Source organism: Cryptotermes secundus, unplaced genomic scaffold (genome assembly GCF_002891405.2).
Source record: "Cryptotermes secundus unplaced genomic scaffold, Csec_1.0 scaffold179, whole genome shotgun sequence".
In the NCBI taxonomy this organism is placed as follows: Eukaryota; Metazoa; Arthropoda; class Insecta; order Blattodea; family Kalotermitidae; genus Cryptotermes; species Cryptotermes secundus.
This window is the reverse complement of record NW_019724586.1, coordinates 897,642-918,750: the sequence shown is the minus strand read 5'-3', so window position 1 is coordinate 918,750 and position 21,109 is coordinate 897,642. Positions and strand designations below refer to the sequence as shown.

The 21,109-nt window shown below is 41.0% G+C and overlaps 2 protein-coding genes across 4 annotated transcripts in view; both read right to left on the bottom strand.

Annotated features, from left to right (window-relative positions):
• The window catches only part of LOC111862313 (caveolin-3-like), a 20,551-nt gene extending 7,589 nt beyond the window's left edge, over positions 1-12,962 (bottom strand). The window contains exons 1-4 of one of the 2 annotated variants that reach the window (XM_023847597.2): positions 12,819-12,962; positions 6,265-6,342; positions 3,200-3,297; positions 2,305-2,484 (exon numbers count right to left, since the gene is read on the bottom strand). In XM_023847597.2, the coding sequence (XP_023703365.1) occupies positions 2,305-2,484; positions 3,200-3,297; positions 6,265-6,274 (288 nt within the window). In that variant the 5' untranslated portion in view covers positions 6,275-6,342; positions 12,819-12,962. Of the gene's footprint in view, positions 1-2,304; positions 2,485-3,199; positions 3,298-6,264; positions 6,343-6,819; positions 6,860-12,818 lie in introns of those variants that run through there. The other variant, XM_023847596.2, reaches the window with a different exon arrangement.
• Positions 12,963-15,577: 2,615 nt separating this feature from the next.
• The window catches only part of LOC111862314, a 15,458-nt gene continuing 9,926 nt past the window's right edge, over positions 15,578-21,109 (bottom strand). Inside the window, exons 5-8 of one of the 2 annotated variants that reach the window (XM_023847598.2) lie at positions 20,077-20,238; positions 18,177-18,395; positions 16,780-16,919; positions 15,578-16,255 (exon numbers count right to left, since the gene is read on the bottom strand). In XM_023847598.2, coding sequence (XP_023703366.1) covers positions 16,044-16,255; positions 16,780-16,919; positions 18,177-18,395; positions 20,077-20,238 — 733 coding nt within the window. In that variant the 3' untranslated portion in view covers positions 15,578-16,043. The remainder of the gene's footprint in view (positions 16,256-16,779; positions 16,920-18,176; positions 18,396-20,076; positions 20,239-21,109) is intronic. The other variant, XM_023847599.2, reaches the window with a different exon arrangement.

Here is a 21,109-nt window from a genome sequence, read left to right as displayed (position 1 = left end):
TAAAAAAAAAAAAAAAAAAAAAATCAGTGGGATTGCATCTACCTGGAATACTCGAGTATGCGGCGGGGTAGACCGAGCAAGGGAATTTTGCGTGATATGCACAAGACAAAGTTGGACTAAGAGGTAGGGTTGGAGGGGGGGTTAAAGTCATTCCATCCATCTATTCCTCATGCTCCAAATTGGAGCATAGGACATCCGTGAAACACTTCGTTTCTCTTCAATGTCTTAATCTTAGACAGTCGGTAAGATTCCTGGGACGGCGAATAAGCCTAAGCAAGGTCGTTACCTACACAGAACAATACAAACACAAAATAAATGCAGACAAATATCAATGCCCTGAATGGGATTCGAACCCACGATCTCAGCGTTCGAGCGGGCGAAGATATTTCATGCTTCAGACCACGCGGTCACTGTGGTCAACGTCAAAGCCACTAGCAATCGTAAAAACTTTCCTCATAACAGATATCTTGAATAGTCGTTGATATATAGGTTCACAGAGTCTGTAAAACGCCTGTGTTAATGCAGAAAGTCTTGCTGTTTACAAATGTCGGCCATACATCCTTCTTCTTGTTCTTCTAAAGGATTGTGACAATGGCCTCTCATTACTTGTTGGCCATTGACCATACTCTTAGCGATATTTGAATTATACGGCGTCTTAGAAGCTGGATCTGCTTCCGTCATCAGGTGTAAAAGGTGATAGGATCCTACTCAACTGGGCCCGAGAGTGATTGAGGCTGACTCTCTCTTAAACTCCCATATGAACAGGATCATCTTCCACTTTACATCTGATGACAGAAGCAAATCCAGCTTCCGAAACGTCGTATAATTTAAATATACCAAAGACGATGAGCACGGGTCAACATAATTTTAAGACGCTCCGTCATGCTCGTTATTTTGCCTGCACATGCGTAAATCTGGCAGATTTCCCCGGGCGGAGCATTGGCTTATGCTGACCACGGCTGGAAATGACACTGAATTGGCGGAAGAGGTGGAACTTGGGGCCCACGCACCTGTTATTCGACAGACACCAGTGACTCCTCCGTCAGGGGAAAAGCGGTCGGAACGTGACGATAAACAGTCACCTCCGTATAGTTCTGAATATCAAAATGCACCAAGTGTTCGTACTTTCTTATTATACACCATAGCGGCACTATGATTAGTCTCTGGGGAGATTTTTCAACGCTCGAACATTACGGCTATAATTCAAGTCCAGCATTTAATTGGGCATTAACGGCTTTACAGTACAATGGATGCATCAATTAGAAATGTTTCTTGGTTAGAGGAAAGAACTTATACGTTTATCAATAACAAAGTAATTAAACTTGAGCGTATCAGTTTCATTGAATTTTCTTGACACCTCAAGCAACCGACACCGCAATTATCTCTAGCATCGTGGTCATTCCGTATTTGAGCTTACGTTTCTGTGCTACAATGAGACAAAACCCGGACAAATGTTACCCTTTGGGTCCCAATGTTCAATCACACATCTATAATTCTAATACTGACATTCTAACCTAACTAATTTTGTATATAAAAAAAGGGAGTAGAGGAAAGAAAGAAAAAAAAAAAGAGGCAACTGGATAAGTAAATCACAGGAGGGAGTACAGGGAAAATGAACAAAGTAAAAAGAAAACAGGGAAATAAAATAAGAAATCTATCAATCTATGGCTCTATATCACTTCTGTTGGGTCTTGGCCGCTTTTTCAGTTTCTTGATCTTTTACAAAGTCGGTAGGATTCCTTGGACGGGGGATCAGCCCGTCGGAAGGCCGCTACCTGCACACGTGACATCACAGACACAGAATAAACATACAGAAATATTTATGCCTCAAGTGGGATTCGAACCCACGATCCTAGTGTTTGAGCGGGCGAAGACAGTTCATGCCTTAGATCGCGCGGCCACAGTGATCGGCCAAAATCGAGAAATAAGGGAGGGAAATGTGACGAAAGGATAATTAAAGGGAAATCAGAGGTGAAAAGAAAAGCAAGGATGCGGCATCAGCTGTTGCTATATAATAAAAAAGTGTGCTTTGCGTTATGATCTAACGTAATTTAATTTGTTATTTCTTAGGTTGACTTCTAGGCCGCACTTCCTGTAGCTATCCGACATAACTTTCTGCTGACTATCACTAACAAATGGCGATACTGTTGGGAGGCTACATACAAATTTGTGTTACCATTGTTGCTAGGCAGGTGAATGTGTAAGAAGCAACGAGTAACACGAAGTTACCATTCTGTACATCACTGTTATAGCATGCAATAAAGTATTAACCGATTTCCAAACAATTCAAGCATGTCTTGTTACCTGAAAGGCAAGACAGGCGAAGGTACACCCAAGGCACAAGCCTGTTACAGGAGCTAGTAACACGGAGAGGAATACGTAGCAACAGTTCCTCGAACTCCGAAAGCACCACCCACTGAGACGCCAGCCACAGGCCACACTACGAATTCCTTCTGGCTCCCCAATAACGTCGTCCCACTGCACCTGAAGAAGCACAACACAGAATTTGCATTATCTGACATGAAAACAATGAGCGGCTAAGCGAGGAGGACACAGCAGCTAGTTCTTGTTGCCGTAAGGCACGTTGATAACGTTGCAGTTCTTCGTAAGCTTCGCATGGAGTCCAGCTGGCTCCACTCGGCACGTCGGCCACTGATTGGCTTATTGTACCTGCCCCGGGTGATTATGATGATGGAGAATTTGGTGGAACGAAGATTGGCAGGGGAAACCGAAGTACTCGGAGAAAAACTGCCCCAGCGCCACACTTCGTTCACCACAAATCCCACTTGACCAGATTCGGGCTAGAACCCGAGCCGCCGCTGTGGGAAGCCAGCGACTAACCGCTTGGGGTATGGCGCGGCCCTTTCATAAGCTTACATCTTCACAATTGAAACGAACCGGGTTGAACACACAAGCTGGTAGGGAACGTTTTGAACAGTTACTCTAAATCACATAAACTTTACAATGCAGTCATTTAATATTTTCCCAACATTTTCCTCCCAAAATAAAATCCTTCATGTCAAGCTGCATTTAAAATACCCATAATCCCGAAAACGTTGAGAATATGACCCACCGACTACGCTATCCCGGCTCACTTTCTTTGCAGTAGTGTGTAAATTTAAGAAATCATTTCAAAGAAGTTTGAAAATGCCATTGGTATAATGAGGTCGATATCGTCACAAAAAGGTATTCAAGGTACCTGCAGATGCTGATTTAGGTTGTTGGGATCTCGATCCTCTTCGTCCATCGTGTTACCTCCCATTGATTTGCGAGTCTCTCCACAACTACCACCAAGTCCTGTAACACAGGTACGTCATCAATGTGGGTCTACCGGCAAAGTGGGCAAGTCCAGCTGCATGCCACACAGGTGCGCTATCAAAATTGATTTCCGCCGATGGGTAGGAATGGGATTAATATTAAAAGAACATGATCCCTTCCCCACCTTCACCCCCACCACCGGTTAAAACTGCTACACACATCGATTCCTGTTCAATTAAATTTCAGATGTAGAGAGTCATGAATAATAGTTCACTTCTGAAGTTTTTTTCTTGCTAGTGGGGTGGGACTAAGTCCGTTTTACTGCGGCCACTTCTGGCCTATTGTACCAGCCCCAGATAATAGGTGAGGGTGATTGTGGAGCAATTGGTGGAATGAAGATTGGCAGGGGAAACCGAGGTACTCGGAGAAACCCTGCCCCAGCGCCACTTTGTCCACCAGAAATCCCACTTGACCAGACCCGGGATCGAACCCGGGCCGCCGCGGTGGGAAGCCAGCTACTAACCGCTTCAGCTACGGAGCGGCCTACTTCTGAAGTTAGATAAAGGCAGGGGAACTGTAGCTGAAAATACCTTACAATAGTCAGGAAATGCATGCATAAGAACACATGGCTGATCTGGAGCAACACATGACCACATGACTTCTAGCTCTTCCATCTCCCATTCCTAAACCCACTTAATCCAATCCCTGAGTTCTTCATTTGTATAAACGTAATTGACGAAAGAACCACAATAGCTGGAACGTGTTATTAATGAATGTCTCTATATGAGAGAATCAAGAGCGACCCAGGCGTTCGTAAGGTATACATTACGCCAAGTGAAAAATGGAGTTCACTCTAAGAATGTAAATTTTGAAGAGGGGAATGCGATTACGACTTTATTCTAGGCAGCTAGAAAAAAAGACTGAATTCAACATCCAGAATAAGAGAGGCCGTATTATTTCCAAAGATTTCTGTAGCAGTATAAGCATTGAGTTCTTACTCACGATATTAGAGAAACAGGCCTATATCTGTTCACTTTCTGCAGCACCCCAAATCATTTATGTTTATTTTGTGTGCGCATATGAGATCAGGAATCCTCAAGTTTTAAATAAGGCGAGCCTCTATAGTTAAAAGGAAAGTTCTCTTTTGGATTTTCCAGGTTTGTCCAATCTTGGATTATCACCTAAGATTCTTAAATGTCAGAGTCTTGTGCAGAGCTCAGTTTGTCGAGGAATTCCACGCCTTTCTTGTAATTGGAGTCTTTATTACTGTGTTCCGGACAGTCCGCAGCTGGACCCTATCCTGAGCCAGTTTAATCAAGTATGCTCTTCTCCGTTGTCCAGGCTGTTCCAAATAACCCGTTCAAACACGGAGCCCTCGGTAGTTTTGCAAATAACCAGTTATTTTTTTTACGGCGATTAGTGGTTATCGTCCACCTCAGCCCCCACAACTAGGTCACTTTTCCCCCCAACCGCTGCTTCGTTTTGAGCATGTTCGCAGGTACCTTTCGTATCTGGAGGCCGCCTCCTCCACTCACAACCCGAGGACGCGCAATGCCATGATGATAAAGGCCTAATTAATATGAAGGCGCAATTCACTATTTCGTTGTGTAACAAAATATATAAACTGCAGAGGTTGCATAGCATTGAACAAGTCCAGAATACGAACATGAATGGTGAACGTAACGATGTATAAGGGAATAGGAAGCTATCCCTGTACCAGGCCGTGAAGGCCCACACGGTTGTGAGGCGCTGAGGGTCCCACATTATCTAGAAACCGGCTCACAGATGGCGGTAAGGCTATCAGTCTTACATTCCGGTGGCTCTTTACACCCCAGGGAGATTTCTGGTACTTATTTCTGCTAGAGGCTGAGTCGACCCCAGGGCCATAGTGCGGCTGGATGGACCAGGTCAATTGAAAAAATCCATCTCATCGGGACTCGAATCCACGACCTTCCGGTTTGTAGCATAGTGCCTCAACCAACTACGCTATCTCGTGCCCCCTATAAGGAAATAACTTTGGCCTATTTGCGGGCAGCCCCGGTAGTCCTGCAGACAGACCAGCTAGCAGAGCAGTCAATATTCTAACCGGATTATCCAGACTAAAAGTCCAGAGAGATGTCACCATTATAATCTGCTTCATGCTCCCGAAGCAATTATTCTAGCAAACCTAGAGTTCACTTGACCTCAGACGTCACAGCCAATGGAATTGCCCTAAACAGCGCACTGTTGGTTACTATAGGATTCTGACGATGGTGTATAACACACAGAGATATTGGGTTTTCGGACTATATCCATCGTCCTGGTTTGGGTCCAGTGATTGAGGCTAGCTCTTTCTAAGGGACCCAACAGAATAGGTGTTTTCCCTCACCTGAGGATGGAAACAGATCCAGTTTCCGAAACGCCGTGTTTTTCTTGGTTATCTTAAAAACCAGGACGATGGATAAAGTCCGAAAACCCAATATCTCTGTGTGGAACATACTTTTGACCTATCAGAATTCTTAAATATACCTCAGTTCCTTCCTCCTGTTCGAAAAGCATGAGCCAATGGATCTATCTCTATTTATAAAGAAAATTCCAACACTGTGAAGCATCGATATGTCCCAGAATCGAATCACTTGATCAGCTCTCGAGGATATCTCGGCGACTTATCCAGTGACATGCAGGAAACTCATCCGGGTTTGTTCTACGGCGCTGAAATACCGAATATTCTGCATTGAGGCCTACAAACCGGAGCACTCTGCAATTTAAGCAGTGAAATTTCAAATATTGGCACGGAATTGGAGCAGCACTGCAGGTGGTGGGAAGTGCCAGCACACGGAGAGCATCCAAAACCAAACTCAGCAGTCGCGTGAGCTGCTAAGCGATTTGTTGATACCGCAAGGCAGCAGATATGAATGAATCAAGAAGTTGATCGCGCGTATGCAATACAAATAAGAGAAGCCGTACTTAAATTTAAGGAGAGTTGCGTTGCAAATTTGTAAGGGATGCAGAAGAAATGAATCGTACCCTTATACATGGCACCGTGAACTCCCTCTGCAAACCATCCTCAAGGGCTCCAGAATGCAGTGCAGAAAAATGGGTTTCCTGTAGACAATCAGAGTTATTTTTGTTATTAATATTTTGGTACTGGTGCAAGAGGACGGGACAGTGGCAGTTTTTAGAGCCGAAAGAAACTGCAAGGTCGCAATATTTTCGCAATTCATTGTCATATATTGTAAAGTTAAACTCGTATTCTCCGGGTCAGAACTGAAATAATTAAAATACCTTCAAAGCTAAGGAACTACAATGTCTATGCAAAATATGACGCTTGTTGTTTGTGCTTTCATTTTTAAGGAAAGACCACTGAGGAGAACTTTACTAAAATTAAACGTCTAAAACACTTCACATTCACATATGCTATTACACTGAGCCTCGAAATGAGGAGTATAGTGAGAGTGTGTAAGACAAACTTACTGGTTTAACACATGACAATTTTCATTACCGGCCAATCTAAGGCAACCGATATCTAGTTTGCGTCAGAGAAAAATTAGTAGTAATCCATCCATCTATCCATCCACCCACCTATCTATCGTTCTACAGCCGTTTGTTGGACCTTGGCTGTTTTTTCAGTTTCTTAATCCTATACACAGTCGGTAGGGCTCCTTGGATGGGGGATCAGCTTGTCACAAGGCCGCTACCTACACACAGAACAACACAAACACACAGTTAAAGTACACAGATATCCATGTCTTGAGTGGGATTCGAACCTAGGATCCCAGCGTCCAAGCGAGCGAAGACAGTTCATGTCTTAGACCGCACGGCCACTGTGATCGGCAATTAGAAGTAAGAGCAAGAGTACTTTTAAAAGTGAAAGTGGAGGGACTTGTAGCAGACATCGGGGAAATGAGAAATCGTACAAAGTTTAGCCTGAAAAACTGGAGAACTCTTAAAAGATAAGGCGTAGAAGGAAGGATGATATTAAAACTAATTTTCCAGAAATCGGATTTGAGGATACAGACTGCATTCAACTGGTGCCCACTATGATGCAGTGGTGGGTTCTTGTGAGCTCTGCAATTATTCATCGGATTTTGTGAAGGGGAAGGAATTTACTGACCTGCTATACGACTATCGGCTTCTCAGGAAGGGCTTTGATCATTAGGGACTGTTAATTATAAATTTCATCAAATAAGGCAAGAAAGACGCAGGATTCAAAGCTATCTTACCTATTAGTAATTCTTTTAGAAACGTTGCTTTGAAACCTGTAAGCAGGATGTGACTACGTGACTTTTCAACATGTGCAGGGTATATGAAATCATGCAACCAATATAGCGAAGAAAGGAAAGAGTATCTGGCAAAGGTTTCAATTGGATTTACGGCGTAATTTTTCAATTTTTCAATTGTGCGTGGAGTAAGATCCGTACTAGGGTGGAAGATCATTTCTTGTTGGAATCCGGAATTTCTCGAGCAGTCACTAGGGTAACCACTCAGTTGGAGGTGTTACCCCATGAGCTACCGCCTGAGTACAGCGTTGGTGCTGAGAGCCGCCGAGGTGGAGGCCAGCCGCCAGCTAATGAGCAACAGGATGATCACACAACCACCATCTGCAAGCAGACAGCTGGTTGTTCTTCCCACGAGAGCCAGTTGGACACCCAGGGACAGGATAAATTGCTGGTTAAACAATAAACAATAACGGAATTTTCTCTATTTCTATAATTTTCATTGATACTACAATTATTTTGTATTAATATGTAATACATTCAAGTAATCGTTTACTCTTCTGTCCAACTGTTCGAGAATAAATTTTATTTCAGAGGCAGGTACGGCAAGAATAGAATAATTCATTTCATCAGACAGTCACCGATTCAATCGAAAACTTTAATTATTTTATTAACTTCTAGTACTATTTGTCTTAGATAAATATGAGTTAACTAATTTACCTAAGATAAGAAGCCTTTCATTCTGGTTAGAGTTTGGAGAACTAATAGCAAGTGACATAACCTAGACACTTTTCTCCTGCTCCTACCCTGGGCCATAGTACTAAGGTTGTATTAAATATCTAATTGTTTCGAATCTCAGTAGGGTAGACTACTGGCGACCCTAGTTGAGGATTCCTTCAATCTCTCCAGTCGAATATAGGAATATCACTTATATATAATATGCCACGATCGCTTCTCTCGAAATCCTAACTAATCACTATTCATCATCATTTTTCAATCTAATCCGACTGCTAATAACCTCTGCAGGCGAAACGTAGTCGATAACTTCAGACCGAATCAGTCCTGTAGATCAAAGAATAGCAACCACAAGAACATTATCATGTACTAGTAACTTTATGTCGGCTTTATAAACGAACTGGACCCACTACCTGGAGAGTGAAAGTGCATCCAATGTAGAAAATACAAGTTCTCCAAATGTGTTTCTGCATACCTCATTCCCCTATTAAGTAAATGGAGATAAAGACTTATTCCTGTAAAATTTTGCACTGAATGAAAAAATTATGTTTCGCTGTTTTTCTTTAAAATTGAAATTAAACAGAGATGAATTACGATGGGTGGTAGGACTCTTTACAGGACACTGTCACCTAAAAGGACACATTTTCAAACTGGGATTGACAGATGACCCAACTTGTGAAAGCTGCCTAGAACAAGATGAAACAGCCACACATATCCTATGCGATTGTGAGGCCATAGCTCAGTTAAGATTTCGTCACCTGGGCCAGGTCTTTATGGAACCAAGTGACTACTATGACGCCCCCATAAATAAGGTCCTATATTTTATTCGAAGTGTAGGACTGATAAAGAGTTAAACAGAATGGGAAGCGCAATAGATCATTGGAGGTCGCGGTGCAAGGGGCCCTATGCATTCATTTTCGTTAAACAAAAATGTTTTAAACATAAGTAGTAGATGTTACTGGGAATTACATATTGTTTTCACATATTTACTTATTTTCCTAGCCCGTCACAGTAGCCGCGAGGTCTAAGGCATAAACTATCTTCGCTTGCTCGGACGCTGGTGTCGCGGTTTCCAATCCCACACAAGGCATGGATGTTGAGTGTGTGCATGAGTTTATTCTGTGTTTGTGTTGTCCTGTGTTTAGGTACAAGACCTGCGACGAGCTGATCACACGTCTAAGGAGTCCTACGAGTCCTAACGTCTGTGAAAAATGTTTTTTTCTGTGGCGCTACAGCCCGAATTTGGGCCTAGGCTTACCTCCATGAAATTCTCCGTTTCACTTCGGTTTACTAGATCTTACATATTCGGTAGGACTTCTTGGGCGAGTGATCAGCTCGTCGCAAGGCCTCTATCTGTAGACAAACACAGAGAAACGTACACAAACATCCATGCCCTGAGTGGGATTCGAACCCACGATCCCGGCTTCCGAGCGAGCGAAGACAGTGCATGCCTTAGACCGCTCGGCTACCGTGACCGGCGTGAAAAATGTTTACGGAGCTGAATAAGAGGCCTGGGCCCTGAAGAATCATCGAAAAGAAAAACTTATTTTCCTAAGCTGAATCATCTCTGTGCAAATCGAGAAGCTCAGTTCGAGCAACATCTAAATAGGGGCTATAACTTCTTGGATCAACAGAAATCTGAGTGAGTCACATCCGTCAAATAATTTCTTAAGATTCCAGTTATCAAAATAATAGAAATGTATCAAGTAGTTTAAGCGGCATAGCATGCGGACAGGTAGTTGCAACTTCCTCCTATTGAGTTCATTCATACAACTCGTTCCTACGTGCAAGGGGCTCGGAGCAATTCATGAAAATCTTAATGTCTAACACCGAAGCCAAGTTAAACAGAGAACATTGAAGAATTAGGAACCCAGATTCGCATAATCAGCTATGTGCTGAGAAGCTTAGCCACACAAGTAAACTGCACGCGAACGGAACAAGCCCTCACTGAAAGCAAGGCTTCAGTGACTAAAATATCAATACCAAGAGTACAACGCACCTTCCCTCCACGACGCTACTCTTTGATATTCTTATACGTAGGATTCATGTTGACGTCTGAAAGTCATCACAAAGAAGATCGATACAGTAGCGGGAGCACTGACCGTTCTTCTATACCGGGTGTGCCAAGAAAAACAGGGGAACTTACGACATTAATTACACTTAATTATAGTGAACATAGGTCCAAAATTCGTTTCTAAATACGTTGTAGAGTACAGTATGTATGCACGTCTGTCCAAGCCTGTTCACAGAATTTTGTTAAAATTTGGAATTACGAGTTCAAAATCTCAAGTGAATATATATATATATATATATATATATATATACATATACATACTGTGGCCACTTCTGGCCTATTGTACCAGCCCAAGATGATAGGTGAGGGGAATTGTGGAGCAATTTGTGGAATGAAGATTGGCAGGGGAAACCGAAGTACTCGGAGAAAACCTGCCCCAGCGCCACTTTGTCCACCACAAATCCCACTTGACCAGACCCGGGATCGAACCCGGGCCGCCGCGATGGTGAAACCAACGACTACCGCTTGAGCTATGGCGCGGCCTTCAACTTTCAGTGTAACTGGTACTGCCTCAGTAAATGAACGACGAAACATTTTAAGGTAGCCATAATGGTTTAGATTCATATTTGGAACACACCCGGTTCTACTCTTAGCCCGTTTGCCCATATTTCGAGCTTCCTTCAGGATTATGACGAGACAATAGCTTGATATAGGTTACAGACAGCTCCATAAAAAAATCTTACATAATAACCCTACGTAGTCGTCTTTCCGTATCATTCGACGATATACTATAACCTATGCAGCATAGTCGTTAAGCAACCAGTCCTTATTTTGAGATTGGGTCATCTGGCAGACCCAGATATGAAAATAATGTGGGCTATAAACACATTATCCCCTCAAAGGTGTCTCCACCTTGTCGTGGGGGTGCGGCTTGCGTGACTCTGTGACCTGGAGAGCTATGCCGGCGGTAATTAAACTACCGGTAGGGTCACCCATGCCGGAATGGTCAAAGGGTAGAGTCCAGGCTAAGCGAGATACCCTGGTCCTCCAGGTTGGGGGTTGGGCATGAGGCTTACAACCTCATCCTGTAAAAATGATTTGGTTCAGAAACCTAACAACCATCCTCGTGTCATCATGCGTGGCTTCATTCCTATGGCAGCACGCACTGGTTGTGGAGACTGGTTGTAGAGGAGGCCAAGGCTCACCCAGGAATGTAGCGTCAATTGGTAGGTAGGTAGGTAGGTATAAACATGTTATGAAGATGTGAACTGCACTGCCCTGGATCAGGGTGGCTTCCAATGACGAGTTTTTTCATGATGAGAATGGTCCATCGTATTTTAGAGCAAGAAATATCTTGGTCAGATCAGCAAACATGTGTGGCCTAATCCTCCAGAAAAACTATTATACTGCAGTGAGAAGGCACATGGGCACAACTTTTACAAATTAAATTTCTCTACTAAAAAGATAAAAAGCGTTACTTTTAGATAGGCTACTCTTCGCACTTCCCGGCACCAGATTTTGACGTCATACAGAGCGGGACGTACTCGAATTTATCCCAGGAAGGAAACTAACAGAAGTTTCAAAATTGGAGTGGTTAAGTTGGAAGTATTTGTCTTTTGCTTATATTCGTGGCTTATTCTTTAACTTCCGTATTTTCGTTTGCTCGTTCTTGTTGTCTTTTTAGGGCTTCAAGTTTGCTACTAAAAGAAAGAAATGAGCGACATCGCTGTAATTACTGTAGTTCCGAGTGGCGTACATAAGTGATCAGTAACTCCAGTGTCCATTCCATACCCCGCTCATAGTCACACCCCTAAAACGTGATAACATAGGCAACACAACGTAACGATCAAGTATTGTTACTCTTTATCATATTTTCTATTTCAATGGAGATACGTAAAACTTTAAACAAAACACTGTGTCTTCTCTAACAGGAGAGGAACGCAAAGGGCCAATTGTGTACGACTCTCTTCCACATGGTTGCCACACCGACTATAAGACAGTGAACACAGTTTCATTTTACTGAATATTTCAATAATAGAACTGAATGGATAGAACCCCTACAATTTCTGACCTTCATAAGCTCAGTTTACTAACATTTCATGCGTGTGTAACTTTAGTGCTGTGATATTCGACTCAAGTGGAAAAAGCATCCGCTATCGCACAGTACGACATTCGACTTAAGTTCGCATCAATAAGTAAGCATGTCCGTTTTTGCGACATTTGCATTGGGCTATGAGAATGTACTTCTGTTGCACTTTCTTAAAAAATACATTATTATTACTATGGCTCTACATTCTTTTGTTGGGCCTTGGCCCTTTTTTCAGTTTCTTGATTCTATACACAGTCGATAGGACTCCTTGGACGGGGGATCAGCCCGTCGCAAGGCCTCTACCGGCACACAGAACTACACACACACAGAATAAACGCACACAATACAAACATCCATGCCTTGAGTGGGATTCGAACTCACGATCACAGCGTATGGGCGAGCGAAGACAGTTCATGCCTCAGACCGTGTGGCCACTGTGACCGACTTAAAGTTACGTTACTTCAAGAAAATGGTGTGAAAACAAACACTGAACAGTTAAAAGCTACAGGACCGAAATGATACTTACACAAGAAAGTGAACGTTATCCGCTTGTCTCAGCTGACTCAACAGGAGTCCAACCTTGGGCTTGTACGTAAGGAGAGGATTTTACAAGGTTCCCTGGATCGATGCAACAAGTAATCTGACATGAAATATCTCGAATGTTTTATGTTCATGGAGACACGCAATGAAGACGAAGTCGAAAATGTGCGAGTAGCTATCGATCCATATTCGGCTAAAGGTTGAGTGGACAATACAAATCGATGCTTAGCGATTAATTATAATTAATCGCTAAGCATCGACTTATAATTATAAGTTCATAAACAAGTACAATTCCGAGAATATCTTAAGCAACGTCATTAAGATTACAGGAGTATTGCAAAGTAGGATCGCTGAATAGTATTGTGTAAAGAGTATAATACAATTCAAAAAGTTATCGGGTTTGTTTCTAGACCGGCGGCTGAACGCCCTAACGAGGTGAGGTCTCTTAAAATTCTGGAGTTATTTTATATTATGATAGGTTCGCCGGGCAGTTGGTACCGGTTAAACAGTCCAGACATTTATTCGGGTGTCACAGTGCTTCAATTACACTTTTCGGAATGTTCATCAGTGCTTTCTGGCAAATGTCACAATGGCACCTTCCTTCCAAATGCTCGATTGTTCAACATCCTCATTAGATGCTGCCTTTTGGGTTATAACATCTTGTAGCCTGGTATGTGGTTTCGTAGGGAATTGCTGCTTGCATTTTCAGAGTTAAAGTACCATGAAGATTGAGGTATTATGTTCTACGAAACGCCTATAACCACCCACCCGACTACACTCTCTCATAGCCCACAAGACCTTAATATGATATATGTTTTTTCCCTTGGCACTACAGCCCCAGTGTGCCTAGGCCTACCTCCATGAACTTCTCCGTTCACTTCGGTTTTTCTAGATCTTACACATACGGTAGGACTCCTTGGGCGGGTCATCAGCTCGTTGCAAGGCCTCTACCTGTACACAAACACAGAAAAACGCACACACACAAACTAAACATCCATGCTCTGAGTGGGATTCGAACCCACGATCCCGGTTTCCAAGCGAGCGAAGACAGTACATGCCTTAGACCGCTCGGCTACCGTGACCGGCAATATGATATATTACCTAAGAATAACTAAAATATGAAATGGATACTTCCCCACCCCTTTTATATCACCATATAACGGGCTTCTTTTCTGGGACATTCAACGATATCTTAATTTATCTTCTTCAAAACGAAAGGTTACCAAAACAAAAATTTTAACTAAACATAGATTGATATAAACGTTTTCAATATTTTGAAATTTTATGTTTATAAAAATAACTCAAAACAGCCTCCTCTTGTGTCTTGTCAGTACTGCCATTTTTATTTGCAGATGAAACATACTGACAATACGTAACTGTCAACGTGAAGCTGACTAACGTCTGCACATTATACATTATGGCATAATCTGTGTACTTATAAATTAGTAGAACAATATTTGGGGCTTAACTTCTGTATCAAAAGCAGTAGCAGTCCACTCGTCAGCCAATCAGTTCTTTAACACGGGAGCGACAACCTCTCGTTCCTCCACATCATCTGCAAATACTCGCAGTACGCCAAGAGCCGTAATCCAGCTACACAGGTCTGTGCTTCAGTGAACGGCATCAGACTGCCCTTATATACGAGTACAACTTATCGCGAAGTCATAGTGACGAACAACAATTTTGAAGAATGGTCTATTTGAAAACTTCATAACGCTGAGCGCGACACAAGTCACGTGATAACGAAGATGGCCACATTTATCGACATTTTTATTAAACATCTACTCGGAACGGGGTCCACTCAGCCTCGTGATGACAATTGAGGAGCTATTTCAAGGAAATAGCAGCTCCGGTCTAGAAAACCGAAATTAACGGCCGTGGGTATCCGTTGCGCTGACCACGCGACACCCTCCATCCGCAAAAGTTGGCACTAAACTTCGCCGACAAGCAGCGGTCGCTCGGTCGGTATAGTTATTAAACGTCTAAAACAAAAAGTAAAGCTATCCCTGTAACAGGCCGTGAAGGTCCATAGGGTTGTGAGACGTTGAGGGTCCCACATCATCTAGACAATCGGCTCAAAGATGGCGGTAAGGTTGTCAGCCTTACGTTCCGGCCGCGCTTTACTCCCCAGGAAAATTAATTAATTCTTGGTATTCATTTCTGTTAGAGGCTGAGTCGACCCCAGGGCTATAGTGCGGCTGGAAGGTTTAGGTCAATTGAAAAAAATCCAATGACGTCATTGGGACTTGAACCCGCGACCTTCCAGCTTGTAGCATAGTGCCTCAACCAACTATGCTACTGCGTGCTTACTTCATGTTTACAATCATTTTACTCTTTTATTCCAAAACTATTCCTTTATTATGATTTTAAGATTCTATTACAATGCATTTCCTACCAACAATGGCGCAAGAAACATATTTCTTGCCTGCAAAAGGCTTCCACTCACCCTTCCCATATTTGAAGAAGCATGAAATTAGAACTGCATCTTAGCACCAGCCACCAAGTACCCTCTTACCTAACACTGTCAGGTTTCAAGTTTGGGGATGCACTGCTGTAAGATATATACAAAGAGAAGAATGTGTGAATATAATCATTATATGAACATCAGAAATTTTTCTGTTGAATTTATTTGTGGCCCTGCTGTATTCATGATTAATAATAATAATAATAATAATAATAATAATAATAATAATAATAATAATAATAATAAATAAATAAAAAAACAGTTGAAACCATACACTCAGCAGAAATATAAGTAGTTTCTACAATCATGCCCATTCCAATCACACAGTAACTATATGTTCTCTTATGTATATGATCCTCAAACATCTTTTGTTCTATAATCATAATCAATCTTTTCCCTATTCTCTAAAAATATTTATGTTTCATGCTGTGTTTAAGGAATGCAGTAAAAATTGTAATCATATATGTTCTGAACACTGTTTTTCAGTTGTTAGGAAACAAATGCAAGAAGCAAAACAAGAATAAAGTTCCTTGTTGTTATATGAAGATTTTCATACATAACGTCGAGTACACTGACTATGAAATTCAAAAGAAATCCCACAGATGAAACATGTACCTTTGCAGGATAACTTATCTGATCCATACAAAGATGGTAATGATGCACACAGCATACCTTAGTAATAATCAATTAAATAATTCCCCAAAATTTACACTACCATCTGTTGCACAAGTTTCAGGGTCAACCTTCTCAAATCTGATGAGTAAAGGGTGGATCATTAGATGCAACTTCACCTGGACGTCCACCTAGGTGACGATATTCCCACTCAACAGCTCCCCAGCCTGCCACCCCATTAACTGTGAAGTGTGCCAAATTTTCAACTATACGTGCTTCCCATTCCCATCCCATAAAGAATTCGAATGACTCTGCAATATCAACTTGAACATGATACTTTTCTCCACCTGTGGACAGAAAAACAATAATACTAGTAAGACTAAAATTAGAATTTCAATTCTTCATACATTTACTTCAGTAGTTCTAAGAAATAAAGGTACATAGCAAGAATTCTAAAAGAAGCCTTATATAATTATACTGTGGTACAGACTTGTTCTTTATGCACAAATACAATATTACCTACTTCTTAAAATAAACCATTTAATGGAAGACATACAGATAACACAAATAACTGTCATTAAAATTATAACTTTAGTTTCAACATATGAAGCATATTAGTGTAGAAATACAGTACTCTAGATTTACATTACAGAGTTTGATGCCTCTAATTTCTTTCAGGTTAGCAGCTACATTGACCAAAGTTGATGGTGAGTTCGTTTGAACACTTCATTCAAAAATTTTGGATAGTGTCTCTAAAGTAGGATATGAATACCTTCATCAAAATCTTTTTCTGTTCACCATTTACATTCATCTTTCTATCTCATTTAATATTATAAAATATTTTCTGGCTGTACACAAGAAAGAAACTTACCAGCTTGAAAGAAGAAACTATAGTCAGAAGGAGGTTTTCCATTCTCACCATGGTATTGAAGCTTTAAGTCACACCACTGTATTGGAAGCAGAGTGTCATCTGGCTTGTACATATATCCCATTGCCATTCTGCATAGAAAACTGTTTTATTATTTTGCTGGTACAATTTAAATACGAGAACTGATCAGACTGTTATTTCTACAGCAGTATCATTAACAAAATTTAGTAGAGACAGTGAATGAAGTGGAGGAGAAAACAGAAGAAAATATTTTTGAAGGTATCTGAGGAGTAGGACTAAACAAACAAAAGTACCTATTACAAAGCATAAGAAAGAGTTGAGATTGTTACTGACAAAACCAAATCTCCAGATACAGATTTAATTCAAGAAGGACTACTGCAAGGACACAGAAGGACACTATATTCAGAGGTACATAAAATTATTAAAGTGGCCTCCGTAGTCTAGAGGTAACGTTCCCACCTCATGACTCGTGGTACGCGGATTCAAACCCGGCGGAGGTCGTCGAAATTTTAAGGGCGGAAAAATTCAGGGAACAAGTCCTCCGGGAGGGACTTTAAGCTGTGTGTCCCGTGTCGTAGCTTTACGGCACGTAAAAGAACCTCATATCTCCAAAGGAGGTCACTGAGCCAAATTCAAGGACGTTTCCCGCCCAACAAGTAGTCTCTCTAACACCTCTGATAGATGAGGGAAGCATTATAGATACTGCCAAGCTTGTGGAGGCCGAACTCGCTGGCTCGGTCGGAACTGATGGTACGCACCAATATCGGTAGGATATAGAGACTGGTAGAATATCATAGAGGGAAGCACAATGGACCAATACTGGTCTAAGTGCATGGGGAAACCCACCCTCTCCAATAACTAACTAACTACATAAAATTATGGCCCAGATTTTCAATAAGGACTCTTGTGAAAAATAAAGAGACAGGAGAATACAGAAATGGCCTTTAAAAATAGTAACATTGACTGAATTAAGGTGGCCAATTGTTGGGTCCAAGAGCAGACAGTGTTAACATATTCAGCACTAAAGCAGGACAGCCTATTTACTCATGTACATAGCTTTGATCAATTATTTAGTTGGGAAATTTCTGACTTGAAAAAAAAATCTTTTATTTAAGTTCAATACTTAGAAATCAGCTGAGAAGAAACTTCCCTTGTTAAAAAATGATACTGGTCTTAGTATAATTTTTATTCAAGATATAATCATACTGTAAACTCTGTTTGACCACTGTCCTTGTAAAATAATTCATCTGATATAATCTTCTATCAGCTGAAATATGCAGTGTAATTAATAATACTATCAGTATGCATAAGAAGTATCTTCAGTGTGATATACTTTTTTTCAAAGCATTTAATACCGTGTAATGAAGTGCCATATATACCTTGAGAACACCATTGGCACGCACACAACAGTGATGGTCATTCTTGCTCCATTTTCCAAAGTAATAAAATGAATCACGTAACGATGAAAATTACTCCAGTCACGCTTGCGTGCATAACTGTGGTCCCTAGCTCCATCAAGGCACAATGGATATTTGTTACCATTGATCACTACATGGCCTTCAAAAGATCCATGTTGCTCGTAGTGAGTCTGATGAAAGCTGGATAGTAAAAATTAACATTGCAGTAACAGATTAACTTCTCCACAGAACAGCTTACCATTCCATTTCCTGTTTTTTGCAGTACATTAAAGAGATTTAATGTATCATGCACATTCAAACCCATGTTGCCGCTATTTTGCATCTAGGAATAGTGTTTTTCACAGGTTATGGCAAAAAAATGTGTCAGTCTAAATTAAAGCTTCCTACATCGTAGCTCTCTTTACAAATTGCAACTGGATACAAGGCTAATTAAAATTCTGACTGCATACCTCAACATTTCTTACAAATTAGCACTATCTGTTGAACACTTTGGTAAGCTGGGATAGCTTGGTGAGTAACATGATGGGATATCAGAAGGACTGCTAGGGTTTGACTCCTCACAGGTGCAAGAATTACACTCTTCACCATCATATTGAAACTGCTTTGGAGCCAGCCAACCTTTCTATACAGTATGTATGTATATTTATATGTTATATTGTATTATTGACTTGTTCTATATCTGAGGCAGATGCCTCTATGGATGTTTTGGAACTATAAATAAATGATGATGATATATGTTATTTCGATATATGGAATGTATTGCTGTACAGTAGTTTTGTTGTATTGAGTATTTAAATTTTGACGATGATGACTATCTGATTATGTATGTATATTTATGTTATATTGTATTGTTGACTTGTTCTATATCTGAGGCAGATGCCTCTATGGATTTTTTGGAACTATAAATAAATGAATGAATGAATGTACTGGGAGCTCTTTCCTAATTGTAAAAGAAGCTGACAACTCACCTCGAAATAATACTGAAGTTAAGAATGTTTATCTCATCATTTCTATGTCCTCTGTATATCTTAATTGCATGATATGTAGGTACATACAAAATTTATGTTTTTATCAGCCTAGATAGGTGAGTCATTACACTTAGTGCACATGGGAATATGACTGACACTGAGTTCCCTGAAGGGGCAGGGATTTTTCTCTTGAGTAAGTACCAAGGGCAGAACATCTAGGTGAAGCATTATCTCCATTCCTGTATATACATTTATGGTATGGTGTTTTAAGAATAGGGACAACTATTTTGTTGAGATTTCAAAATAGTAATTTACTTGTAAAATGCAATTAAAAGATGTAATCTAATGGTGCCATTATCTCTGTGACATGTGTCATTTGAGAGGTGTGAATAAAGGTAAAAAGTAAAGTTATCCCCATGTTTAATCAACAAGCACCATGTTATGAAGATGCATGGTAGTACAGTTCACTATCCTTAGCTTGGAATGAGACAGAGCTGAGTGTTTGGCATCATGCTCCTGCAACTTTACTGTGGGGAAAACAGCCCTGGATACCCATTGTACAGGAGGCTGGGTGAGCACCATGGCAGGCCTGGACACTATGGAGAAGAGAAAAATGTCTTACCTGTGAGGGAAATAAAACCCCAATTCCTTGGTTTCCCAGAGCAGTCTACTTGCTAACTGAGCTCCCCTGGCTTCATGAACAAAGAAAACGTTTTAATCATGCTGACAGCCAGTTGTGCTGTCATGTAAGACTCACATGCCAGTCCTAAATAAGAACTCTGTGCAATGACCATGGAAGAGTAATGTTAATATTGCAGTAACCATAATTCATTAAATGGAGCAACTGTAAAGTTTATTTACAAGTTAAAACAAATGTAAACTGACTGACTTACTCTCTGACAATACTGAAATATTCCTGGCTCCATGGTTCTAGGGCCATGCCTTTAGCAACAGCAAGTTCTTCCATGTCTGTATCAAAGTCAAAATATGGCAATGATGATGTAAATTTTACATATAATGCTACATCATACATCTTCTTTGGATCACCATGCAACCTGTAATGAAGTTTCAATTTCTATTTATTTCTGCCTAGGAGGTTGATGTATTAGTAAGCATACAATTTAATCAATTTGAGACATACGTTTATTATAATTTTTCACATTTGAAGGAATTATTGTTGTATGTCAATATCTGAAGACAGTGTAGGTCATAAATAGTGTCACGTAAGTCTGGAATCATTGGCATGTCACTGCATGCAGTGAGGTCATACTACAAACAATTCACGCAATTCCCATGCTAGCAACAACTGGTTCTGAACAGTGCAGCTGCCCCACAAGGAAAATCAAGCAGGAATANAAAAGTACCATGAATATTATGAACAACAATTTTAATTCATTGTCTAAACATTTTTTTTTTCGCTTAGTGGGGGGTGGAGTCCAATTGGGTTCACTCGGTATGGCAGCCACTGATTGGCCTATTGTAGGCTGCCCCAGGTGATTATGATGGAGAATTTGGTGGAATGAAGACTGGCAGGTGAAACCGAAGTACTCAGAGAAAACCTGCCCCAGTGCCACTTTGTCCACCACAAAACCCACTTGACAAGACCTGGGATTGAACCCAGGCCGGCGCGGTGGGAAGCCAGTGACTAACTGCTTGAGCTATGACGTATCTGTTGGACATTTTAATACAACATAAAAACACAATATATTTCATGACCTTTAAATATTTAAATTAAATACCGTATTTACGCATGTATAGGCCGCGTGCGTGTATAGGCCGCAGCACAATTTTCAGACAGAAATTATAGAAAAAATAATTTTCTTGGAATATTATTTCAGGAGTAGAAATTATTCCGAAATTTGGCAACGTTTAACATTCCTAAGTTCGCAACTAGCGAAAATAACGGTACCGCTCGGAACAAAGGCA